The sequence below is a fragment of the Gadus macrocephalus genome, chromosome 12 (assembly GCF_031168955.1).
Source record: "Gadus macrocephalus chromosome 12, ASM3116895v1".
NCBI classification, from domain to species: Eukaryota; Metazoa; Chordata; class Actinopteri; order Gadiformes; family Gadidae; genus Gadus; species Gadus macrocephalus.
In genome coordinates, this window is record NC_082393.1 from 15,104,049 (window position 1) to 15,126,179 (window position 22,131).

At 42.7% G+C, this 22,131-nt stretch overlaps 1 protein-coding gene across 1 annotated transcript; it reads left to right on the top strand.

Moving 5' to 3' along the window:
* Window positions 1–1,724: 1,724 nt before the first annotated feature.
* LOC132469576 (ATP-binding cassette sub-family F member 1-like) lies at window positions 1,725–14,539 on the top strand. Its single transcript, XM_060067565.1, has 3 exons — window positions 1,725–2,672; window positions 9,670–9,687; window positions 14,181–14,539. Exons 1-3 carry the CDS (start codon window positions 2,375–2,377, stop codon window positions 14,537–14,539), a joined length of 675 nt encoding a protein of 224 aa, XP_059923548.1. The 5' UTR covers window positions 1,725–2,374.
* The last annotated feature ends 7,592 nt before the right edge of the window (window positions 14,540–22,131 follow it).

The following is a 22,131-nucleotide window of genomic DNA, read 5'->3' on the forward strand; positions in this document are numbered from 1 at the left end:
CGCTATACTAGACATACATGCACTAGACACAAATGTTTAAATAATGGACACAAATGTTTTGAATGGTTGGATTCAAGTCCAGCCAACCCTTGCATCTCTGAGCCGTACAATCTGAACATCAGATTGTAGTCACATGACAGTCACATGATAGAAGGTACAGCCTGACTACACTACACACACACACCAATACACACACACACACACACACACACACACACACACACATACACACACACACACACACACACACACACACACACACACACACACACACACACACACACACACACACACACACACACACACACACACACACACGCACACACCCCTCTCCCACGTGTTTTCTCGTTCCATCACACTGCACCTTACTTCTTCTATTTTGCATGCAGATCAGGCCCATGAATCTGTAATTAGGGATTTGTCCGGCTGCAGGAACAGAAGCACAGTAGACGGAATGGGGAGGTGTTGAAGCCAGGCAGGAGAGAGAGAGAGAGAGAGAGAGAGAGAGAGAGAGAGAGAGAGAGAGAGAGAGAGAGAGAGAGAGAGAGAGAGAGAGAGAGAGAGAGAGAGGGGAAGAAATTGGTCCATAAAAAAAAAACAAGACAAGAAAGAATCATTTATCAACTTATCTTTCATTGCTCTATCTGGATCCATTTGAGTGATCAGCTTTATTGGCCATAAACAACCCTTAATCCCTATTTGATGTCATCTGCAGACATGTTTCTCATTATTCCATGTGAGCCGATACTAAATTATCTTTTTTCTTTTTTACATTTAATGCAATTCAACATGCTAGTTATAGCGCCCTCCTCTTGCGCTTCCATTTTACTGCCTAGATTAAAAACACTGAATATCTTTTATTGATATTATGTTTCGTCATCTTTCAATTCCAACTGCCCTTATTTTCCTCTCTGGGGGCTAATTCATTATTTTTTTATATAATATTTCCATTCAATTTGTTGAATGAGTTGAATTTGTTGAATAAGTTGAAATATATTGTATTCCATGGTCTAGTAAGTATAGATATATACAGCGCTGCAAGCCCCAGCAACAATGTTCCTCTTTTTCTGCACTGTTCATCGAATGTTTAAACTTTATTGGGTATTTTTTTATATTGGTAAGAGCAGGGACTTTCTGGGGAGTCAAATAATTTCCCTGAATCTTAATTTAGACTCTGATTCGTGCGGGGGTTCCTCCAAAGTTTCCTTGTTCGCTGGTGACGCGGCTACACACATACATACATAAATACATTAATGTATACATACATATATACACACATACATACAACCTTAAAACCATACAAACAAACATACATACATACATGCATATATACATACAGATATGCATCCAAACATCTATATATCAAACCATACAACCGTACATAGAACGCTACAACCATACAATGGTACATTCATACATATAACCATAAAATAATACAACCTTGCATACATATATACTTACATCCTGTATATTGTATGCATACATACAGGAACACATTCTTTAATGTACTGTATGCTAAATGGAAAGGATAGGACCAAAAGAAAAGGAAAGACAGTGAAGGACAAAGAGTGTGTGTATGTTTGTATGTGTGTGTGTGTGTGTGTGTGTGTGTGTGTGTGTGTGTGTGTGTGTGTGTGTGTGTGTGTGTGTGTGTTAGTGTAAGAGAGAGACATTAATACAAAGAAAGAGTGCGAGATGGACTTAGCAGTTGCTTCCCCTCTCTGGATGTTTACGAAGTTATGCATGAAGGCCAAGTGTCCAGTGTGTCAAGCTGGCATCAACCAACCACTTAAATACACACACAAACAGACACACACACACACACACACACACACACACACACACACACACCTGCAAGCGCAGTGGGAAAGCCATTTGCTACATCCCCCCTCCCATCTCAATAGAGCCGTTCTCACCGGGCAATTTACATATCCCATAATTTAGCCCTAATCTCTCCCCTCGCTGAGGTTGTTTGGAGGAGAATGGGCTTTCGTCCCGCGCCGTCTCTCCAGGCGTGTGTGTGCTGTAATGTGTATGAGCGGGAGTGAATTAGGATTCTGCATTTTACCGTGTTTGGACGCCGTTGCTGTAGAGGTACACACACCTGTGACTGGGCTCTCATTAGCTCCTTTGTGTGATCCCTAGCTTGTAAAAAAGGAAAATACGTTTGCAATCACTCAGTAAAGCCTCCAGTAATCACTGAGTTTTAGTGAGGAGGTGATGGGGGGAGGAAGCCTCCAAGCCTCCTGACCAGGCTACCTCGTCGGTCAGTTAGTCAGGCTGTTTGTCAGTCAGTCAGTCAGTCAGTCAGTCAGTCTGTTAGTCAGTCTGTTAGTCATTGAAACACACATACTGGCCTCTCAAAGACACCATCATGCCCAAAAAATCGAAAGAAGAGCCCATGTGGGAAGGGGAAGAGGTGTCCCTTCCGTGGCAGCCCCAGAGAAAACTGAAGAAAGGGAAGAAGGACAATAAGGGGAAAAATAGTTTCTTTGAGGACCTTGCCACAGACGGCAAAGTGGAAGCAGAGGAGCCGGCTGTGAAGGAGACGCAGGGGAAGCAGAAAAAGAAGAAAGACCGCTGGAAAGGGCGAGCCGGTGACCCCGACAATGATGACGATGACGAGCAGATCATGCAGCGGCTGAAGAGGTTGCTCGTTGCTATGGCGGCCCGTCTAGGCGCAGCGGCTTTGAGCTCTCCTTTTCGGTGCTTTTTCTTAGTGTTTTTGTACATCAATTCGTTTTTCAATTGTAACTTCAGCTGGGCAAATCCTGTCTACGGTCGTCAGGATCTAATCAGCATTGGATTTCGGGCCGAACAGGCCGTAAATAAGGACTTTATTGACTCCAACGGCATACCAGAATGTATCGCAAGGACGCCGGGCGCTCCGTGGATTGTTATCCCTGCAGGTAGGAAGCGGAGGCGGCGTAGAGAGAGGAGACAAAAAAGAGGCAGCCGGGCTGGCGTTCTCTTGCAGCTAAAACGACGACAACACACACTGCCGCTTCGAAGCATCTTCTTCTATAATGCCAGATAAAAAACGCAAATAAAATGGATGAACTAAAAACGACAGATTGCAGCAAACAAAATCATCCAGGACTGTTGCATCTGCTGATTCTGCGGACACGGCTATCGAAATAACAGGTCGTACAGCCCACCGCTATGACAGAAATAGCGACTCTGGTAAGAACAGAGGAGGGGGTTTATGCATTTATGTGAACAACGATTGGTGCACCAACGTTACTACCATCGATTACTATTGCTCCCCTGACTTGGAGTATTTGACCGTCAAATGCAGGCCCAAGTATCTTCCATGGGAGTTTACTGTTGTCATGGTTACGGTTGTTTACATAGCACTGAATGCAAATGCTAACTCCGCCCTCAGTCAGCTGTACAACGCCATTAGCCTTCAGCAAAACACTCATCCAGAGGCAGTGCATCTCATAGCAGGCGACTTTAATCATGCTGATTTGAAAGTAGTGCTTCCCAAATTCCATCAGCACATAAACTGTGCTACCAGGGGAGGAAACACTCTGTACAAAGCCTACTCAAATATAGAGCATGGTTACAAGACTAAACAGCTACCTCACCTGGGAACATCTGATCACATGTCCCTGCTTCTGATACCAGCGTACACCACAATTAGGAAAAAAGCCCCCCCAGTAACAACGACTGTTAAAACCTGGCCTGTTGATGCCGCACAACAGCTGCAGGACTGTTTTGGAAATACCAACTGGGACATTTTCAAAAATCAGGACTTGGAAGAGTACACCTCCACTGTACTCTGCTACATCAAGCATTGTGTTGACACTGTCACTGGGGACAGGCGCATCCGGGTGTATCAAAACCAAAAACCCTGGATGACAAAAGACGTCCAGACCCTGCTGAAGGAGAGGGACACCGCCTTCAAGTCTGGAGATGACGCACATTACAGCGCTGCCAGAACCTGCCTGAAGAGAGGCATCAGGGAGGCCAAGACAGCATATAAGAGGAAGATTGAGGACCACTTCAGCAGCAACAACTCACGGCAGGTGTGGCAGGGTGTCCAACACATCACAAACTACAAGTCCAGCAACCTCACAGTAACCAACGGTGATGCCTCGCTATCTGAGGAACTAAACTGCTTCTTTGCCCGCTTCGAGGCTGAGACACTGGAGGTGGCCCCTTCACATCCACCAGCCCCCAGCAACGACATATTCACAGTGCAGGCACATGAGGTGAGGCGCATACTACAGGGAGTGAATCCTAGGAAAGCTGCTGAACCGGATGGTGTGACGGGGAGAGTCCTGAGAGACTGCGCTGACCAACTGGCTGATGTCTCCACTGATATATTCAACCAATCCCTGTACCAGTGCAAGATCCCACCCTGCCTGAAGTCCACCACAATCATTCCTCTACCAAAAAAGACCACTGTCAGCAGCCTCAACGACTACCGGCCGGTGCCCCTTACACCAGTCATCATGAAGTGTTCGAGAAACTAGTCCGAAGCCACATCACAACAAGCCTGCCAACCACTTCTGACCCCCACCAGTTCGCATACAGAGCAAACGGGTCTACAGAGGACGCAATAGCCACCTCGCTCCACGCCACGCTGCAACACGTGGAACATCAGGGGAGCTATGCCAGGCTGCTCTTCATAGACTTCAGTTCTGCTTTCAATACCATCATACCAAACAGACTGCTCACCAAACTAATGGACTTGGGTCTTTCACAACCCATCTGTTATTGGATAAAGACTTTCTGACAGAGCTCTCCCAGAGAGTTAGAGTAGGCGCCCATCTTTCCTCTGCACTTAGCATCAGCACCGGCTCCCCACAGGGCTGCGTGCTGAGCCCCCTACTCTACATTCTCTACACCAATGACTGCATCCCCAGCCACCCCAGCAATACCATCATTAAGTTTGCGGATGATACAACAGTGGGCGGGCTCATCATAGGTGGGATGAGACTGCATATAGGGAGGAGGTCCAAAGACTGTCTACATGGTGTGCGGAAAACAACCTCATCCTCAACACCTCAAAGACCAAAGAGCTGGGGCCGTATTCACAAAGCATTTTATCTTACCGCTAGGAGTGCTCCTAACTTATTCACAAAGCCGCTGAGACCTACTCTTACTAAGGATAAATCACAAAGAGTGAACTAAGAGTGACGCGCCGTTGCTATGGATTACGTCAATTCTCGTGCACGAGTTTAGAAGCAGTCAGTTCGGTGATTGGTTGTTCAGACGAGCCCACTGAATCACCGAAAAACAAGGAAATAGCCTAGGCTAGAAATGAATTCCTATTAAGTAGTTATAGTGCAGTTAGCAGAATACACGCATGATGACAATTTTGTGCAGACCACGATAATGACGTTGTAGCCTGCACGTTCAAGAGAGAGAGAAAGCAAACAATAAAAATACGTAAAATTTAAAAGAAAATAAATGTTATGAACTACACAAGTGTTGACTGATTTGTGCCAAGGTGTTTACCTAAAATGTGTTTTCAAAGTGATCCCTAGATGCCAGTCCACTCGGTTCCACACGGCCAAATTCATTGTCATGTTGATCGCCATCATCATCATCATCATCATCGTCTGGCTGTGGAATGTTCCTCCGCTTGCAGAGGTTGTGTAGAATGGCACATGCAGTAATGACTGTGCTTGCCCTCTCTGGGGTGAGGCGTATTTCGCCGTGGAGGACATGAACCGACGTTTCATCTGCCCAATTCCTCTCTCCACAACATTTCGTGTATGTTTGTGTGCTCTAGCATATATGGAAGAAATCAGTAAACAATAATAAATATGGATTCAACAAATACAAGGCGTCAAAGAGCCAATACGATGTGTTTTACACGTAGGACTAAGCGTAATATGCGTAATCACTTACATGTTATACTTTAACTGTGCTCCCGGTTGTGGATTGAGGTAGGGTGTCTAGAGCCACGTCTTGCATGGATAGTCACTGTCTCCCAGGACTTTTAGGACTTTTAAGCTCTCCTAGACTTAGGTGCTACTTTTAGGCCTAAAATACTTTGTGAATTGCTCTTAGTGAAAAAAGTTAGGAGTCCTAAATTTAAGAGTGACACGCCCATTATTTTTAGGAGTTACTCCTAAATTCGCCAGTTAGGACCTACTTTTAGCCCTAAAATCCTTTGTGAATACGGCCCCTGATCATTGATTATAGGAGGAATAAGCCGGACATTCAGCCCATCTACATGAACGGGGAGAGCGTGGAGAGAGTCTTGGACTTCAGGGGCCGTATTCACAAAGCATTTTATCTTACCGCTAGGAGTGCTCCTAACTCGCGCTAAAACATTTTACGTAGGAGTTTTTTCTTAAAAGTTATTCACAAAGCCGCTGAGACCTACTCTTACTAAGGATAAATCACAAAGAGTGAACTAAGAGTGACGCGCCGTTGCTATGGATTACGTCAATTCTCATGCACGAGTTTAGAAGCAGTCAGTTCGGTGATTGGTTGTTCAGACGAGCCCACTGAATCACCGAAAAACAAGGAAATAGCCTAGGCTAGAAATGAATTCCTATTAAGTAGTTATAGTGCAGTTAGCAGAATACACGCATGATGACAATTTTGTGCAGACCACGATAATGACGTTGTAGCCTGCACGTTCAAGAGAGAGAGAAAGCAAACAATAAAAATACGTAAAATCTAAAATAAAATAAATGTTACGAACTACCCAAGTGTTGACTGATTTGTGCCAAGGTGTTTACCTAAAATGTGTTTTCAAAGTGATCCCTAAATGCCTGTCCACTCGGTTCCACACGGCCAAATTCCTTGTAATGTTGATCGCCATCATCATCATCATCATCATCATCATCATCATCGTCTGGCTGTGGAATGTTCCTCCGCTTGCAAAGGTTGTGTAGAATGGCACATACAGTGATTACTGTGCTTGCCTGTGGGGTGAGGCGTATTTCGGCGTGGAGGACATGAAACCGACGTTTCATCTGCCCAATTCCTCTCTCCACAACATTTCGTGTATGTTTGTGTGCTCGCAAAGAGCCAATACGATGTGTTTTACGCATAGGACTAAGCGTAATCTGCGTAATCACTTACATTTAACTGTGCTCCCGGTTGTGGATTGAGGTAGGGTGTCTAGAGCCACGTCTTGCATGGATAGTCACTGTCACCCAGCAAGTGACACCCAACTGGTACATCTCAAAAAGCTGCCTCAGACCGCTCACCATTAAAATGCGCGAATCATGGGTAGCTGAAGATCCAGGCCACTTTGCAACAACATCCAGTAGGCTATGTTAAAATTTGCATCAAAAACAACCTGCGTGTTGATGGAATGCACTTTCTTCCTATTGACGAACACGTCCTCGTCTTTTGATGGCGCAATTATTTTTATTTTTTATAAGTTATATATATTTTTTTATAACTTATAATTTTTATAACATTTTATTTCGGGACTAATCGGATTATTCCTGTTATTCGGGGATGTTATTGCATCGCGCATTAACTCCACAATAAGTTGAATACCCTAACATTTCGTCTCGCAGGCATTTTAAGATTCTTTGTGAATAGGTCTTACTGAGTTAGGAGTCCTCTTGAGGACTTTTAAGCTCTCCTAGACTTAGGTGCTACTTTTAGTCCTAAAATACTTTGTGAATTGCTCTTAGTGAAAAAAGTTAGGAGTCCTAAATTTAAGAGTGACACGCCCATTATTTTTAGGAGTTACTCCTAAATTCGCCAGTTAGGACCTACTTTTAGCCCTAAGATCCTTTGTGAATACGGCCCCAGGTTTCTGGGCATATACATTCAGGAGGATCTGACCTGGACAATAAACACCAAGGCGCTTCTGAAAAACGCCCAACAGAGATTGTATTTCCTAAGGATCCTCAGGAAGAACAATCTTCAGGATAAAATGCTGTTGACCTTTTATTGCAGCACCATTGAGACTGCCCTAAGCTACGGCATCTCGCTGTGGTTTGCCAGTTGCACTGCAGCTGGGAGGAAAGCGCTCCAGAGGGTCATAAAAACAGCACAAAAAGTCATTAGATGTCCTCTTCTTCTCTTTCTTCAGGATGTCTACAATAGAAACTGCAGGAGAGCTCATAGCATCCTGAGAAACTCATCCCACCCAGGCCATAAACCTGTTTGAACTGTTGCCTTCGGGGAGGCGCTACAGGGCAATCAGATCAAAAACAAACAGGCTAAAAAACTGTTTCTACCCCAGAGCTGTTATTTCTGTAGAATGTTGGTGTATTTTAGTGTCTCTCTTATTGTTCACATTTCTAGTCTAGGAACAGGCCAGGGCCTCTCATACTGATACAAGGTGTTATCCCCAACATTCTGCCATTGTTATGTCTCAACAAGGTTGAACCAACCTGGTCCTCCGGGACATAGCCAGGGCCAAATACCTTATCAAGGCTGAGAGTGCGTCTGTTCACGTGTTATTCATCTATCCCCTTTTTGTATTATACTCGCCCAACCCTTTGGTTCGACGAGAAGAGGGTTCGACAGCCAAGGAACAAGTCATCGACCACCGGGTCCACTATAGATTATTCAACCTAAATCTGTATCTCGCTGTATTACATCTGGAATAAACCATCTATTCAACCCTCTAATCCAACCTGTCAAGCTGCTTTGATTTCGACTTCAAGAATTACTACTACGACTGAAAATACACAACGCAGAGTCTGTCCGAACAGTTTAGAAATAAGCTGAAATCTAACATTTGGTGCCGTGACACCGTCTTGAAGAGAGAGGAGTGAGAAGACGATTGCCTCTGAAGATTGCCCTGTGACCGAGAAGACCGCGCGCCCTGCCTGGGAAGACGTATCAACGCCTGCCCTGCTGAGGGACCCGCATCCACAACGCGGCTGAACCAGCGCATCTCCATGCACCACGTGGGAATCAACGGTGACTGAATCTCATTCCACACTCTCGACCAAGAGAAAAGAACAAGAAAGTAATCTTGAAATAATCTACACACACATAACTGTGATTATTATTATTTGTTTTACTATTAGGCTGCACTACATTTGCTGAGTAATGAAGTTGTGTCATTAAGAGCTTGACGAAGTGAGGACCTGTATTAGTGATTAAGAGCTCAATAATCACTGAATATACGCCATATGAAACTCTTTTGAATTTGTTTGTTGAATAAGGCCTTTGGTCTGGGCTAGAGTCCTAGAAGCTGGGTTAGAGTCCTAGAAGCTGGGTTAGAGTCCTAGAAGCTGGGTTAGAGTCCTAGAAGCTGGGTTAGAGTCCTAGAAGCTGGGCTAGAGTCCTAGAAGCTGGGCTAGAGTCCTAGAATATTGTAATAGCATGTCATTCAAGTGATTTGTTCATCTTTGCTAGTTTGTCAATGTTGATACGTGTCCTGAATATAACTTAAGACGTTTGGTTTTGCTCAGGGGTTTTGTTTTACGACTTGTCAGACAAGGAGTGAAACCGTATTTGTATTGAATTCACTGGTGAGGTTACATGAATCGCTAGAGTTTTTTTGTTTGTGCTATGTTGTTTTGATCCCCGCCGAGGAATCACATATTGTTTTTTTTAATCGAAGAGGGAAAAAGTGTGCCATCATCTGTTGTTGGCATACAGAGCTCCGTGGGAGGCGTCTATTTGTTTCTTTCTAAGCAGCGATTGGTCGCTAGTTTTAGTTACTTTACAGATAGAAAAAGATAGGAAAAATGCCGAAAGGTAAAGGCAGGAAGAAGGCAGAGGAGGAGGAAGAGGATAGCAATCTGAACCAATGGAACAAGATTATTTTGAAGTGGAGGTTAGAGAGATTGATCTTTATTCAGTTAGCGAGACTCTGTAACAAAAAGAGAAATGAATTGGAAAAGACAACTGCTCTGAAAAAAATTAGAGAGCAAATCAAACTGCTTGCCGACGAAATTAGTTTGTTCAAGGATGAAGCGACTCGGAACAAAGAGCAGAGGAAGTTCACAGACCTACACACGACGCTAGTTGGAGAAGGACTGATAGCGGCCCAGTACCCCCTCGACTCAGGGCCCTCTGAGGGGAGTGACCAAGGCAAAGGAGGAGGAACCTTGGGAGCCTATGGTCGCATGTACCCCAAACTGCCATTGTGTGGCCCAGATGGGGAATACATCTTCCCTGGTGGTTTACAGGAGTCGGGACACAGTGTTCTTTCAGACATCAACAGCTCTATAGGCGAGTACCCGGTCATCTGCAGTACTCCCCACGTGCCACAGAAGGGAAATCCATCTGCCCCACCTGACTATGCTTATTATGATGCGACCCAGATCCCACAACAATTTCCCCAATTCTCCCCTGTCCCACCACATTCCTTCCTTCAACATCCGAACCCCCGGGTACAGCAACCCCACGCGGAGAGGTCTGGAGCAGTGGCTAAGAATGAGTCACTCAATGGAGGATTTGATGACGACATACAACACCACTGCAGCACGATGGGAGGCGCAGCCACACCACACATGAAGGCCACAGACGAGAAGAAGGAAATAGTCAGGGACCGAGAAAGATTCCCCCAGTCCGACAGGCAGAGAGAACCTCGACCATGCCACAACTGCGGACAAAATGGACACTGGCAAAGAGAATGTAAGGCCCCTCGAAAGATGCACCGGGACCGCTCAAACAAAATGAGGGAACGATGGAAGAAATTACAAGCGCAGAGTGCTGAAGAACTCAGCCGCATATGCGATTCAATGTCGGAAACCAACAATAACACCGACTTGGAATGACACTCGTTAGATTTGGCATGCAAACTGACTGATACGGGGTGAAGAGTAGGGAGTGTTTGTTATTTTCATTCCTTTATTTTCACGAGAGGTTAATCTTCGAAAGATGCTAGGACTTTTGTCACCTTTGTCGCTTATCTAATTGAGAATTCATGTTTGTTCCTTCTTGACACAACTGCTCAGCTTTAGAACATTTTGTTTGTTTTGTTTTATTTTTTGAACAAAGGTTCACTCATTCATTCATTCACACAAGGTTTATTGTAGAACTATGATGACTGATTACTGATTACTGATATAACCATTTTCCAATCAAGCGATTAATTTTTGAATGATCATTTTTCATTGTTTATCGAATCATTAAGACAATTACAAACCAGAGTTGATTATTATTACTGTTGGAGGCTGTGACAATGCCTCCCCCATGACTGATACTGCACTTTTTCTTTGTTTCATGTTTCATCGTACCTGGGAGACTTTCTTGATTCTTTAAATCTTTTATGTTTTGATTTAATCATGAGTAACCTAATGAGTTTGTTATTTTCTTTATTATAGTGGCCTACACCTGGTTTACTTGTGTATGATTTGAATTTACTTGTCTATTGCCTTTTATGCTTTCTTTCATTGATTTTGTTAATTATTAATGGGTCACCAGAAAATACACTGAATCCTCTTTTTGTGGGTGATCTTTAAACTATGTTTAGGATGATCAAGAGGGAGGAATGTAGAATGTTGGTGTATTTTAGTGTCTCTCTTATTGTTCACATTTCTAGTCTAGGAACAGGCCAGGGCCTCTCATACTGATACAAGGTGTTATCCCCAACATTCTGCCATTGTTATGTCTCAACAAGGTTGAACCAACCTGGTCCTCCGGGACATAGCCAGGGCCAAATACCTTATCAAGGCTGAGAGTGCGTCTGTTCACGTGTTATTCATCTATCCCCTTTTTGTATTATACTCGCCAACCCTTTGGTTCGACGAGAAGAGGGTTCGACAGCCAAGGAACAAGTCATCGACCACCGGGTCCACTATAGATTATTCAACCTAAGTCTGTATCTCGCTGTATTACATCTGGAATAAACCATCTATTCAACCCTCTAATCCAACCTGTCAAGCTGCTTTGATTTCGACTTCAAGAATTACTACTACGACTGAAAATACACAACGCAGAGTCTGTCCGAACAGTTTAGAAATAAGCTGAAATCTAACAATTGATTATAGGAGGAATAAGCCGGACATTCAGCCCATCTACATGAACGGGGAGAGCGTGGAGAGAGTCTTGGACTTCAGGTTTCTGGGCATATACATTCAGGAGGATCTGACCTGGACAATAAACACCAAGGCGCTTCTGAAAAACGCCCAACAGAGATTGTATTTCCTAAGGATCCTCAGGAAGAACAATCTTCAGGATAAAATGCTGTTGACCTTTTATCGCAGCACCATTGAGACTGCCCTAAGCTACGGCATCTCGCTGTGGTTTGCCAGTTGCACTGCAGCTGGGAGGAAAGCGCTCCAGAGGGTCATAAAAACAGCACAAAAAGTCATTAGATGTCCTCTTCTTCTCTTTCTTCAGGATGTCTACAATAGAAACTGCAGGAGAGCTCATAGCATCCTGAGAAACTCATCCCACCCAGGCCATAAACCTGTTTGAACTGTTGCCTTCGGGGAGGCGCTACAGGGCAATCAGATCAAAAACAAACAGGCTAAAAAACTGTTTCTACCCCAGAGCTGTTATTTCTCTCAATAATGCAGAATTATAAATGATTGCATTATCATACCAATCTGGGGCCGTATTCACAAAGCATTATCTTACCGCTAGGAGTGCTCCTAACTCGCGCTAAAACATTTTACGTAGGAGTTTTTTCTTAAAAGTTATTCACAAAGCCGCTGAGACCTACTCTTACTAAGGATAAATCACAAAGAGTGAACTAAGAGTGACGCGCCGTTGCTATGGATTACGTAAATTCTCGTGCACGAGTTTAGAAGCTGTCAGTTCGGTGATTGGTTGTTCAGACGAGCCCACTGAATCACCGAAAAACAAGGAAATAGCCCAGGCTAGAAATGAATTCCTATTAAGTAGTTATAGTGCAGTTAGCAGAATACACGCATGATGACAATTTTGTGCAGACCACGATAATGACGTTGTAGCCTGCACGTTCAAGAGAGAGAGAAAGCAAACAATAAAAATACGTAAAAGAAAATAAATGTTACGAACTACCCAAGTGTTGACTGATTTGTGCCAAGGTGTTTACCTAAAATGTGTTTTCAAAGTGATCCCTAAATGCCTGTCCACTCGGTTCCACACGGCCAAATTCCTTGTAATGTTGATCGCCATCATCATCATCATCATCATCATCATCGTCGTCTGGCTGTGGAATGTTCCTCCGCTTGCAGAGGTTGTGTAGAATGGCACATACAGTGATTACTGTGCTTGCCCTCTCTGGGGTGAGGCGTATTTCGCCGTGGAGGACATGAAACCGACGTTTCATCTGCCCAATTCCTCTCTCCACAACATTTCGTGTATGTTTGTGTGCTCGCAAAGAGCCAATACGATGTGTTTTACGCATAGGACTAAGCGTAATCTGCGTAATCACTTACATTTAACTGTGCTCCCGGTTGTGGATTGAGGTAGGGTGTCTAGAGCCACGTCTTGCATGGATAGTCACTGTCACCCAGCAAGTGACACCCAACTGGTACATCTCAAAAAGCTGCCTCAGACCGCTCACCATTAAAATGCGCGAATCATGGGTAGCTGAAGATCCAGGCCACTTTGCAACAACATCCAGTAGGCTATGTTAAAATTTGCATCAAAAACAACCTGCGTGTTGATGGAATACACTTTCTTCCTATTGACGAACACGTCCTCGTCTTTTGATGGCGCAATTATTTTTATTTTTTATAAGTTATATATATTTTTTTATAACTTTATAACTTTATAACATTTTATTTCGGGACTAATCGGATTATTCCTGTTAGTCGGGGATGTTATTGCATCGCGCATTAACTCCACAATAAGTTGAATACCCTAACATTTCGTCTCGCAGGCATTTTAAGATTCTTTGTGAATAGGTCTTACTGAGTTAGGAGTCCTCTTGAGGACTTTTAAGCTCTCCTAGACTTAGGTGCTACTTTTAGTCCTAAAATACTTTGTGAATTGCTCTTAGTGAAAAAAGTTAGTCCTAAATTTAAGAGTGACACGCCCATTATTTTTAGGAGTTACTCCTAAATTCGCCAGTTAGGACCTACTTTTAGCCCTAAGATCCTTTGTGAATACGGCCCCTGACCTTTAAAATTGGCTGACATTTTAAAATATATTTTTTTGTTTTTGAGTTCTTTAACTTTCTATATATATTTTTAAAAAATAACCCTTTTCTCATTTAGTTTTTGTTTTAAAAATCTTTTTTTATATTTATTTTTATTTATTTATTTTTTAAAAAGCACTTATTTTGAGAGCCTCTACCCCAATTTTGTTGCACTTTGTGCAATGACAATAAAGAGATTCTGTGCTGTCAGTGCAGCCAAGTAAGAAAGGAGGCAGAAAAAATAAAGGGGGGAACATCTTTGATAACCTCAGCCAGGGTGGGAGTGACGAGGAGGAAGGTGGAGAAGACCAGGAGTCTGGGGACACGCCGTCAGCCAAGATCACTGTTCCCCACGTAAGTTCCCCCTGCCGGCCACATCCGTCACTGACACTCGCACCGGAAAGTCTCCCTATCAGCCAACGAGACTTCCATCACCACAACAACCTACACATGCAACCTGCCTGCCTCCGCCCCCTAGTCATAGCACCCCAACCTGTCCAAATGCAACCAAATCTCAAATTTGCTGTTAAACACCTGATCCCTAAACAGCAAGGGCCTCATACTCAATGAATTCATAACTGACAATAATCTGGACTTTCTCTGCATGACTGAAACATGGCAAAAACCACAGAAATAATATTCACTAAATCAACTGCAAATCCCGCACCTCCCCATTCACTCATGGTGTCCCCCAGGGCTCTGTACTTGGTCCCCTACTTTTCATACATCCTCCCACTCGGTCAAAACCTCTTCACTGTTACGCTGATGACACTCAGATTTACCTTTCCACCAACACCATCTCTGCAGCCACCCATTGGACCCACACAACCTGCCTCACTGATGTCCAAACTTGGATGCAACACAACTTCCTCAAATTAAATTGCAATAAATCAAAAATCCTCAACATTGGCCCAAACTCCCTCACCCGCTCCACCCAGGACTTCTCACTTAATATTGATGGTTCCATTGTCAACGCCTCTACTCACATCCGCAACTTAGGTATCATCCTTCACCCCACCCTCTCATTCCTTCCCCATGTAAACCAGATTACAAAAACAGCCTTCTTCCACCTCAGGAACATCACTCGTCTCTGTCCCTCCCTATCACACTCAGCCGCCGAAACTCTGGTCCACGCATTCATTTCATCCCGTCTTGATTACTGTAACTCCATCCTATACGGCTCATCAAAACACTTAGTTAATAAACTGCAATATGTTCGAAAACTCCACAGCCTGTATGCTCACATCCATCCGCTGCTCAGACCACATCACCGCTGTCCTCCAAGACCTCCACTAGCTTCCCGTCAAATACCGGATTGATTTCAAAATACTACTCATCAGATTCAAAGCCCTCAACAACCTGAACCTCCCTCAACATCCACAATGCCAACACTCTTTCATTTTTCAAAACTGCCCTTAAAACACACCTTTTCACCCTTGCTTTTAACCTTTAAACTTTTGTTTTGTTTAGCAATTTTTTGTTTCTTATAATTCAGCTTATGAAGCAATTGTGAAGCGTCATTGATCACTGGGAAAAGCGCTATATAAATTTGATCTATCATTATTATTATTGACTCAGTCTGTTAGTCATTCTGTCAGTCTGTTAATCGGTCAGTCATTCTGTTAGTCATTCAGTCAGTCTGTTAGTCGGGTCAGTCAGTCTGTTAGTCGGTTAACCAGTCCGTCATTCAGTCAGTCAGTTAATTAGTCTGTTAGTTAGTCAGTCTGTATGTCAGTTTGTTAGTCTTGCAGTCTTCCTACACCTCCTGACGTTCCTGTCTGTTGGGCCACAAATTCTCATCCACATCACAGCAAATATCTTCTGTCGCGATGCAGAAAGAAAGAAAGAATCTTTTAGAGTGTCTTATCCAGCCTCTGCAGGCATCTGCTGTGATGTTATCATACGCTGCATCCATGGCAGCGAGAAGGGTCATCTGTGTATGTGGCTGGCGATCATATACTTTCCATCTCCATGCTGAGAAAGATTCCTCAATGGGGTTAAGGAATGGGTAGGGTGTGAGGAACTCCATCAGCATCCTGTTGTGGGTCGCAAACCATTGCCTGATGATGTTGGAGCGATGGAAACTGACATTGTCCCAAACTATCACGTACTTTGGCAAGTCATCTCCAATCTGACTCCTCTCTGGTTCAGGGATGAGATCTCTGTAGAGAGTGTCTAAAAAGGTGACAAGGCGCTCTGTATTTTATGGCCCAATAATGGGAATATGCGTTAGAACACCATTCTCAGAGATAGTAGCACCAATCGTTATGTTCCCGCCCTGTTGGCCTGGCACATCAGCTGTAGCTCTGTGACGATGATATTTCGACCACCCCTTCTGTGTTTCGTTAGGTTGAATCCTGCCTCACCTACATAGATGAAGTTGTGCGTTAGTTCATTTGCTTCCAGTTCCATTATACGCTATTTCCAGAAGCAGAGGTGGGTAGTAACGCGCTACATTTACTCTGTACTCACTTTGCATGCCCTGAGTCTATGTGTGAGAGTCTGAGTGGTCTCTTTTTTCAGCCGCTGTAGTTTCATAGATTAACGGCCGACTCCACCGCACGCGTTACGGCCGCGTTACGGCTGCGGCATGTCTTGACCGCGGTCACCGCAGCAGATAGCTTCCACTCTAATCAATGAGACCATTTCCACCGGGCGTGGCTGCGGAACGTCTCAGCAGCGTCCCAGGAGCGGCTCGCCATGCCGCAGCGCTATCATTCCGTAGCATTTCTATTTTTGCCGCAAGCCGTTGCTGAACCGCGTCAATTTCAACAGAGCAGATCAAGCAGGGCAGGAAGTGAAAAAGTAAAAGCCATAGAGCATCCGGCCAATTTTCCAAATAAAACACAATACTCAGCTCATGTAGCCTATCACAACTTCACATCAACATTATTACGTCATGACCGATGGCACCAGGTCAGCAGTCAATCAATCAAAGGGTCTCAGAGGGTTGGCAACATGGACGACGAGAGACTCATTTTCGAAGTTCCGCAACATGAAGTCATTTATGTACCAAATAATCTTTTTTATAAGGACAATGGCCGGAAGGACAAAGCTTGGCATTTAATTGCAGTAGTTTTGGGAGTGGAAGGTGAGTACATTAGGTTTAGGATTATCGCGTGATCTCGCGTGAATACGGCTGCCGCTTCGCTGCCGTAACGCACCCGGTGGAAATCCAAGCAGGGCAGAAGTCGCAGCCGTTCCGTGCCGCAGCCGTAACGCGTCTGGTGGAATCCCGGCGTGAGTTTGCCAGCAGGTTTTGATGTGTATTCAAGTTTTTGTGTTTTACATTTTTTGGGCTGAACACAACCCAGATCATTTTGTCAGGGCCTGTGACATATTGTAACCTAGGAATTGGTTTAAAAATGTTTATGTGCAAAATAATTGCAACAGTGTTATAAGTGTATTGGTTTTAATGAATATAATTTTGGATAAACCTAATTTATTATAATTTTATTTAAAGGTTGATGTATTTCCTTTAGCAAATAATTAATTTATTATTGTTTTAGTTCAAGGGTTATTAATTTTATTTTTTAAAGACATTTATTGTTTTATTTAAATTAAACATTTTATTTAAATTAAACATTTTGATTTGAACATGTTTTATATGTTGTTCGTGTCTATTTTGTACCGTTTGTGTTGCTCTGTATGTTTAAAAGATAAATCTGGAGAAACTCAGTACTTAAGTACTTTTGTAGTTATTTTCACTGCGTACCTTTTTACTCTTACTTGAGTAATTATTTTTATGAATACTTACTTACTTACTTACTTCAACTTAAGTATTTATAGTCTTAAAGTAAGAGTACTTTTACTTGAGTACATTTTTTGGCTACTCTAGCCACCTCTGTCCAGAAGACACAAAATGAGTTTTATGAATTACATGCATTTTCCTTTTGGACAAGATACAGTTACATCAATTGTATACAGCACATATGGCATCTTATTTTCTACAGCCATAGCAAATGTGTAAAGGTCACACTTACAGTACTGTATATCACTATACAATGTCTTACTGTTTACTGTGAGGTAAAGTTACTGCATGCTCATACATGTTTTACCCAGTGGCGGCTGGTGGTTTTTTAAAGTCAGGGAGGAAGGACTGCGTGCTTGGTTGCCATTGGCCTGCTTGTTAGTGGCGTATGGTAGCATCAGTATGTGAGACTCAAGATGTTTCAGGGTGTTTTGGGGAACTACAAAATAGCAGGGAGGGATAATTACGTGAATAAATACAAATCCACCAGTGGCAGCATTGTACTTTGAAAGCTGGTGGGAAGCATGTCTTGGACTACAAGGATGCAAAGCCAATTTGTCAAATCAGGCCTACTCTTGATTTGAAAACTAAATAAAAAAATCTGGGCCTATCATTGGGCCTATTTTTGCCCTCAAGGACTAAAGCTATTGGTTGTAATTTGGCTATGATTATTTTCAGCTACAATTGTTTTAAGAAAAATGAAGACACAAGGCCAAAAGTGACGCCATTTAAAATGCATCATGCTCTGAATCATTCACTAACATCCTTCCCACAATATCAAACAGAATGGTCAGAATAACAAACAATTAAAAGAACAACAAGAACAAACGAACGGTAGCACACTGCTCGGTGGAGACGAGGCATACGACTGAGTTCGTTGGTTCTTGTAGGGGATAACCCCTCCCTCCCGGCTGCTCCACAGCCAGGGCTCCATCTTATTGGTTCATAGAGTAGCCATGTGCTATGAACAGTCGTAGGCGGGATCCAGATCCCTTAGCTAGTCACACCCACTCAGAGGAGGACTTTTCTCCTCTCTCCCATTGAACCCCATGTTATTCACCGGCCGCCAACACTTTCGGGGAAATTAATGGGAGTCAATGGAGGCTGAGGGATGAACGTCCTCCCTGAAGTAATTGTCAATAGGCGATAGGGAGTGCTAATGCCCATTTACCAAGGGAAACGAACATTACATATATAAAGGAATTAAAGTAGTCATATTTAAGGGCATTAATTCGTCTGGGCAATCTAAATTTTTTATTCTTAACAATGTTAAGGAGGATCCTCCTCCCTCTCCTCACTGGAGAAGCCTCCACTAGTTTTACCTGTACATACTGGTAGTGCAGCTCCTTCACTCTTTCAACATTTCTGTCAAATGGAACATTGTAAAGCTGCTTCATATTCATAATTTGGCCTCTTCAACACCCTATCAATGGTTGAGATGCTGACTGTTGGGATGTTTTCAAAGATGTTGTTGTCCTCTATAATGGCACTCTTTATCTCCCTTAGTCTTATAATAATAATAATAATAATACATTTAATTTAGAGGCGCCTTTCAAGACACCCAAGGTCACCTTACAGAGCATAATTGATGGCATTGTTTTCTACAACCATGGTGCAAATAGCCTGCTCCTGTTCAGGTGTGAAAAGGGGCCCTCTGCCTCCCCTGTGAGGTTATCTTGAAATCCTATGTGGAAAAAAATACAGTACAGTGAAAGTATACTTACTGTATATTGTAAAATGCAAGTGTAATACTGTAATATTGTATGAAGTATTACAGAAAGTATACAGTACAGTGCCTATCATTAGATTAAGCACCTGTTCTGTCGACGAAAAGTCTGAATGATTGAGGGCACAGTTGTTCTCCCAACATTTGGCTGCACCCTTCGACCAGCCTCGGCAATTGTAAGCCCATGAATGAGAACATGGTCTACAAGTGTGGCTCTTATCTCATCAGGAACGTGCATTTGTAGTAGGCTGAATATATTTTGATTTTTATAATAATATTGATTGACGGTTTACAAGCTATTATTTTGAGTCAAAGGTATTTATTTAATGTGTTTATTTTGGTTATAAGCCATTCTCATTATTTCCCTATTTTGTGTATCATTGTGACTTTGTTTTCTAACAGTTTACAGGACTCTGGTCTAAAACAGTACATGATTAATCTATCGTCCGGTGAACAGTGTATTTTGGTGAGCCGGCGACCAATTGTTCTGGTCTGCATCAGGTCTGTAGGGGGCGCAGTGTGTTTGCTCTTCAGATCAATTCATGTCATGAAGAAGAGACACAGCGTCGGCTGATAATTAATTCATTTAATGATAATTTCAACCCTTTTACAGGGGTGCTACACATTCTGCCTCTACCTCTGTAGTGCCTCCCAACTCCTCCGTCACGCAACGGCAATCCTCTTCCTCTTCTCTCTGGCTATTGACCCCGTCCAATTCCTTGTCCTTCCATTATCCTTCCATTGTAACATTGTGTTGTGCTCCAGCTATATACGTATATACTTCATGGTTCATGAGATGCACCTTTGAGCTACTTCAGTAAACTGGTTGATCTAACGCTTCATACATTTCCCTTCATTAGTGAACATCAAGAATCACCTGGGAGTAAATTGAAATTCTCAAAACTATCTGTTCAATATTCACATCATCATGTCACTTGTGCACATAAAAAAAGTGGTTTCTCATTTCTCTGAACGAGTTGCAAAGTCTTTGGTTCATCCCTGCCAATGTTGTTACTTCTGTCTGGTAACGTACAACCTAACTCTGGCCCTGAGTTGCAGCTCATTCGGACGCCATCTGATCTCAGTGTCATACATATAAATGTGCGCAGTTTGTTACCCAAAATGGATATGCTCAGAATATGGGTTAGATCAACAGATACCGATATTGTTGTAACATCTGAAACTTGGCTGACAAAATCAATTGCTGATAATGATATTTGGATTGATGGCTACAATGAGTATCGTGCTGACAGACCAAAGAAAGTTGGAGGTATTGCTATTTATGTAAAGTCGAAATTTCATGTTAAGTTAATTGTCTCTTAATCAATTAGCAAGCAACTGGAATTTCTGGCACTGAATGTGGAATTGTTTAAGGGCCTCTGTATAAGTGTTGTCGGATGTTATAGGCCTCCGTCTGCCTTAAATGTTGCGTTGCCGTCTCTTGTGCATCTTCTATCCAGATTATACTACAGTGAAATTATTTTAGCTGGTGATCTTACAGTTTTTCTCACTCGCTTTGGTATATTTCTCAGATCAGAATTGAAATTCTCAAAACTACCTGTTAAATCTTCACATCAGTGTGTCACTTGTGCACATCAAAAAAGCAGTTTCTCATTTATTTGAACAAGTTGTAAATGCTTTGGTACATTCATGCAAAAGATGATCAATTCTCTGCTCTTTCCTACATTATCAATTGCTTATGTCCTGCTGATCAAAATGTATTGTGATGGGTCTCAACTGAATAGTCTCACCCCCACAACATATAGGCATTAGTTCATTGCATAAGTCATTACTTGCTAAATGGTTGCACAAGTTGTCATAATATGTCAAGTTCTAAATCTGTCCTGAATTGCTAAATTGCTGTGTTAGATCAACGAACGATCAACCAGTTTACTGAAATAGCTCAAAGGTGCATCTCATGAACCATAAACTGGCAAGTATATTAGCTGGAGCTCAACACAATGTTACATTGTCTGACAATGGAAAGACCAGGAATTGGACGGGGTCAACAGTCAGAGAGAAGAAGAAGAGGAAGAGGAGTAAGGCTGCGTGAGAATGAGAATTTGGTAACCCTTCCTTTTACGGTCCCCTAATTACTAGGTATTTACCCGGTACATACATGGTAAATCATAGTGTATTACTGGGTAATTACCACTGGTAATAAGAAGGTAAATACAGAGGTAGTTTCCCTGATAAATACATGGTAAATCATAGTGTATTACCACTGGTAATAAGAAGGTAAATACAGAGGAATTACAGCTGAAGTACTAAGTAAAACCTCCACTATTACCAATCAACTCAACTAAGTACTGTGTAGTTGTAACTGTTTTAGGTTGGTAATAACTCAGATATTGTGTACTTCCTAGGAAATAAAGCAACCAATTCTTAGTAACACCTATTAATTCAAGTTACAATTGTAGTTATCCAAGGTTTATGTTAACAGCCCAAGTTTAATGATGTACTATCTAGAAATCAACATAGTACATTCCAATAAATTACTTTTTCTTATTATTAATAGCTACACCCATTTAGAAAGGGTTTATTTGATTTACCACTATGGAAATACTTACCTGGTAACAACCTCTGCAGGAGCAGTTTTCCTCTAGTGTCATGGTACATCTTCTTAACTACTGGGTACGAAGCCGTTTGTTTCCATGGTATAACCAGGTTCTTACCATATAATTT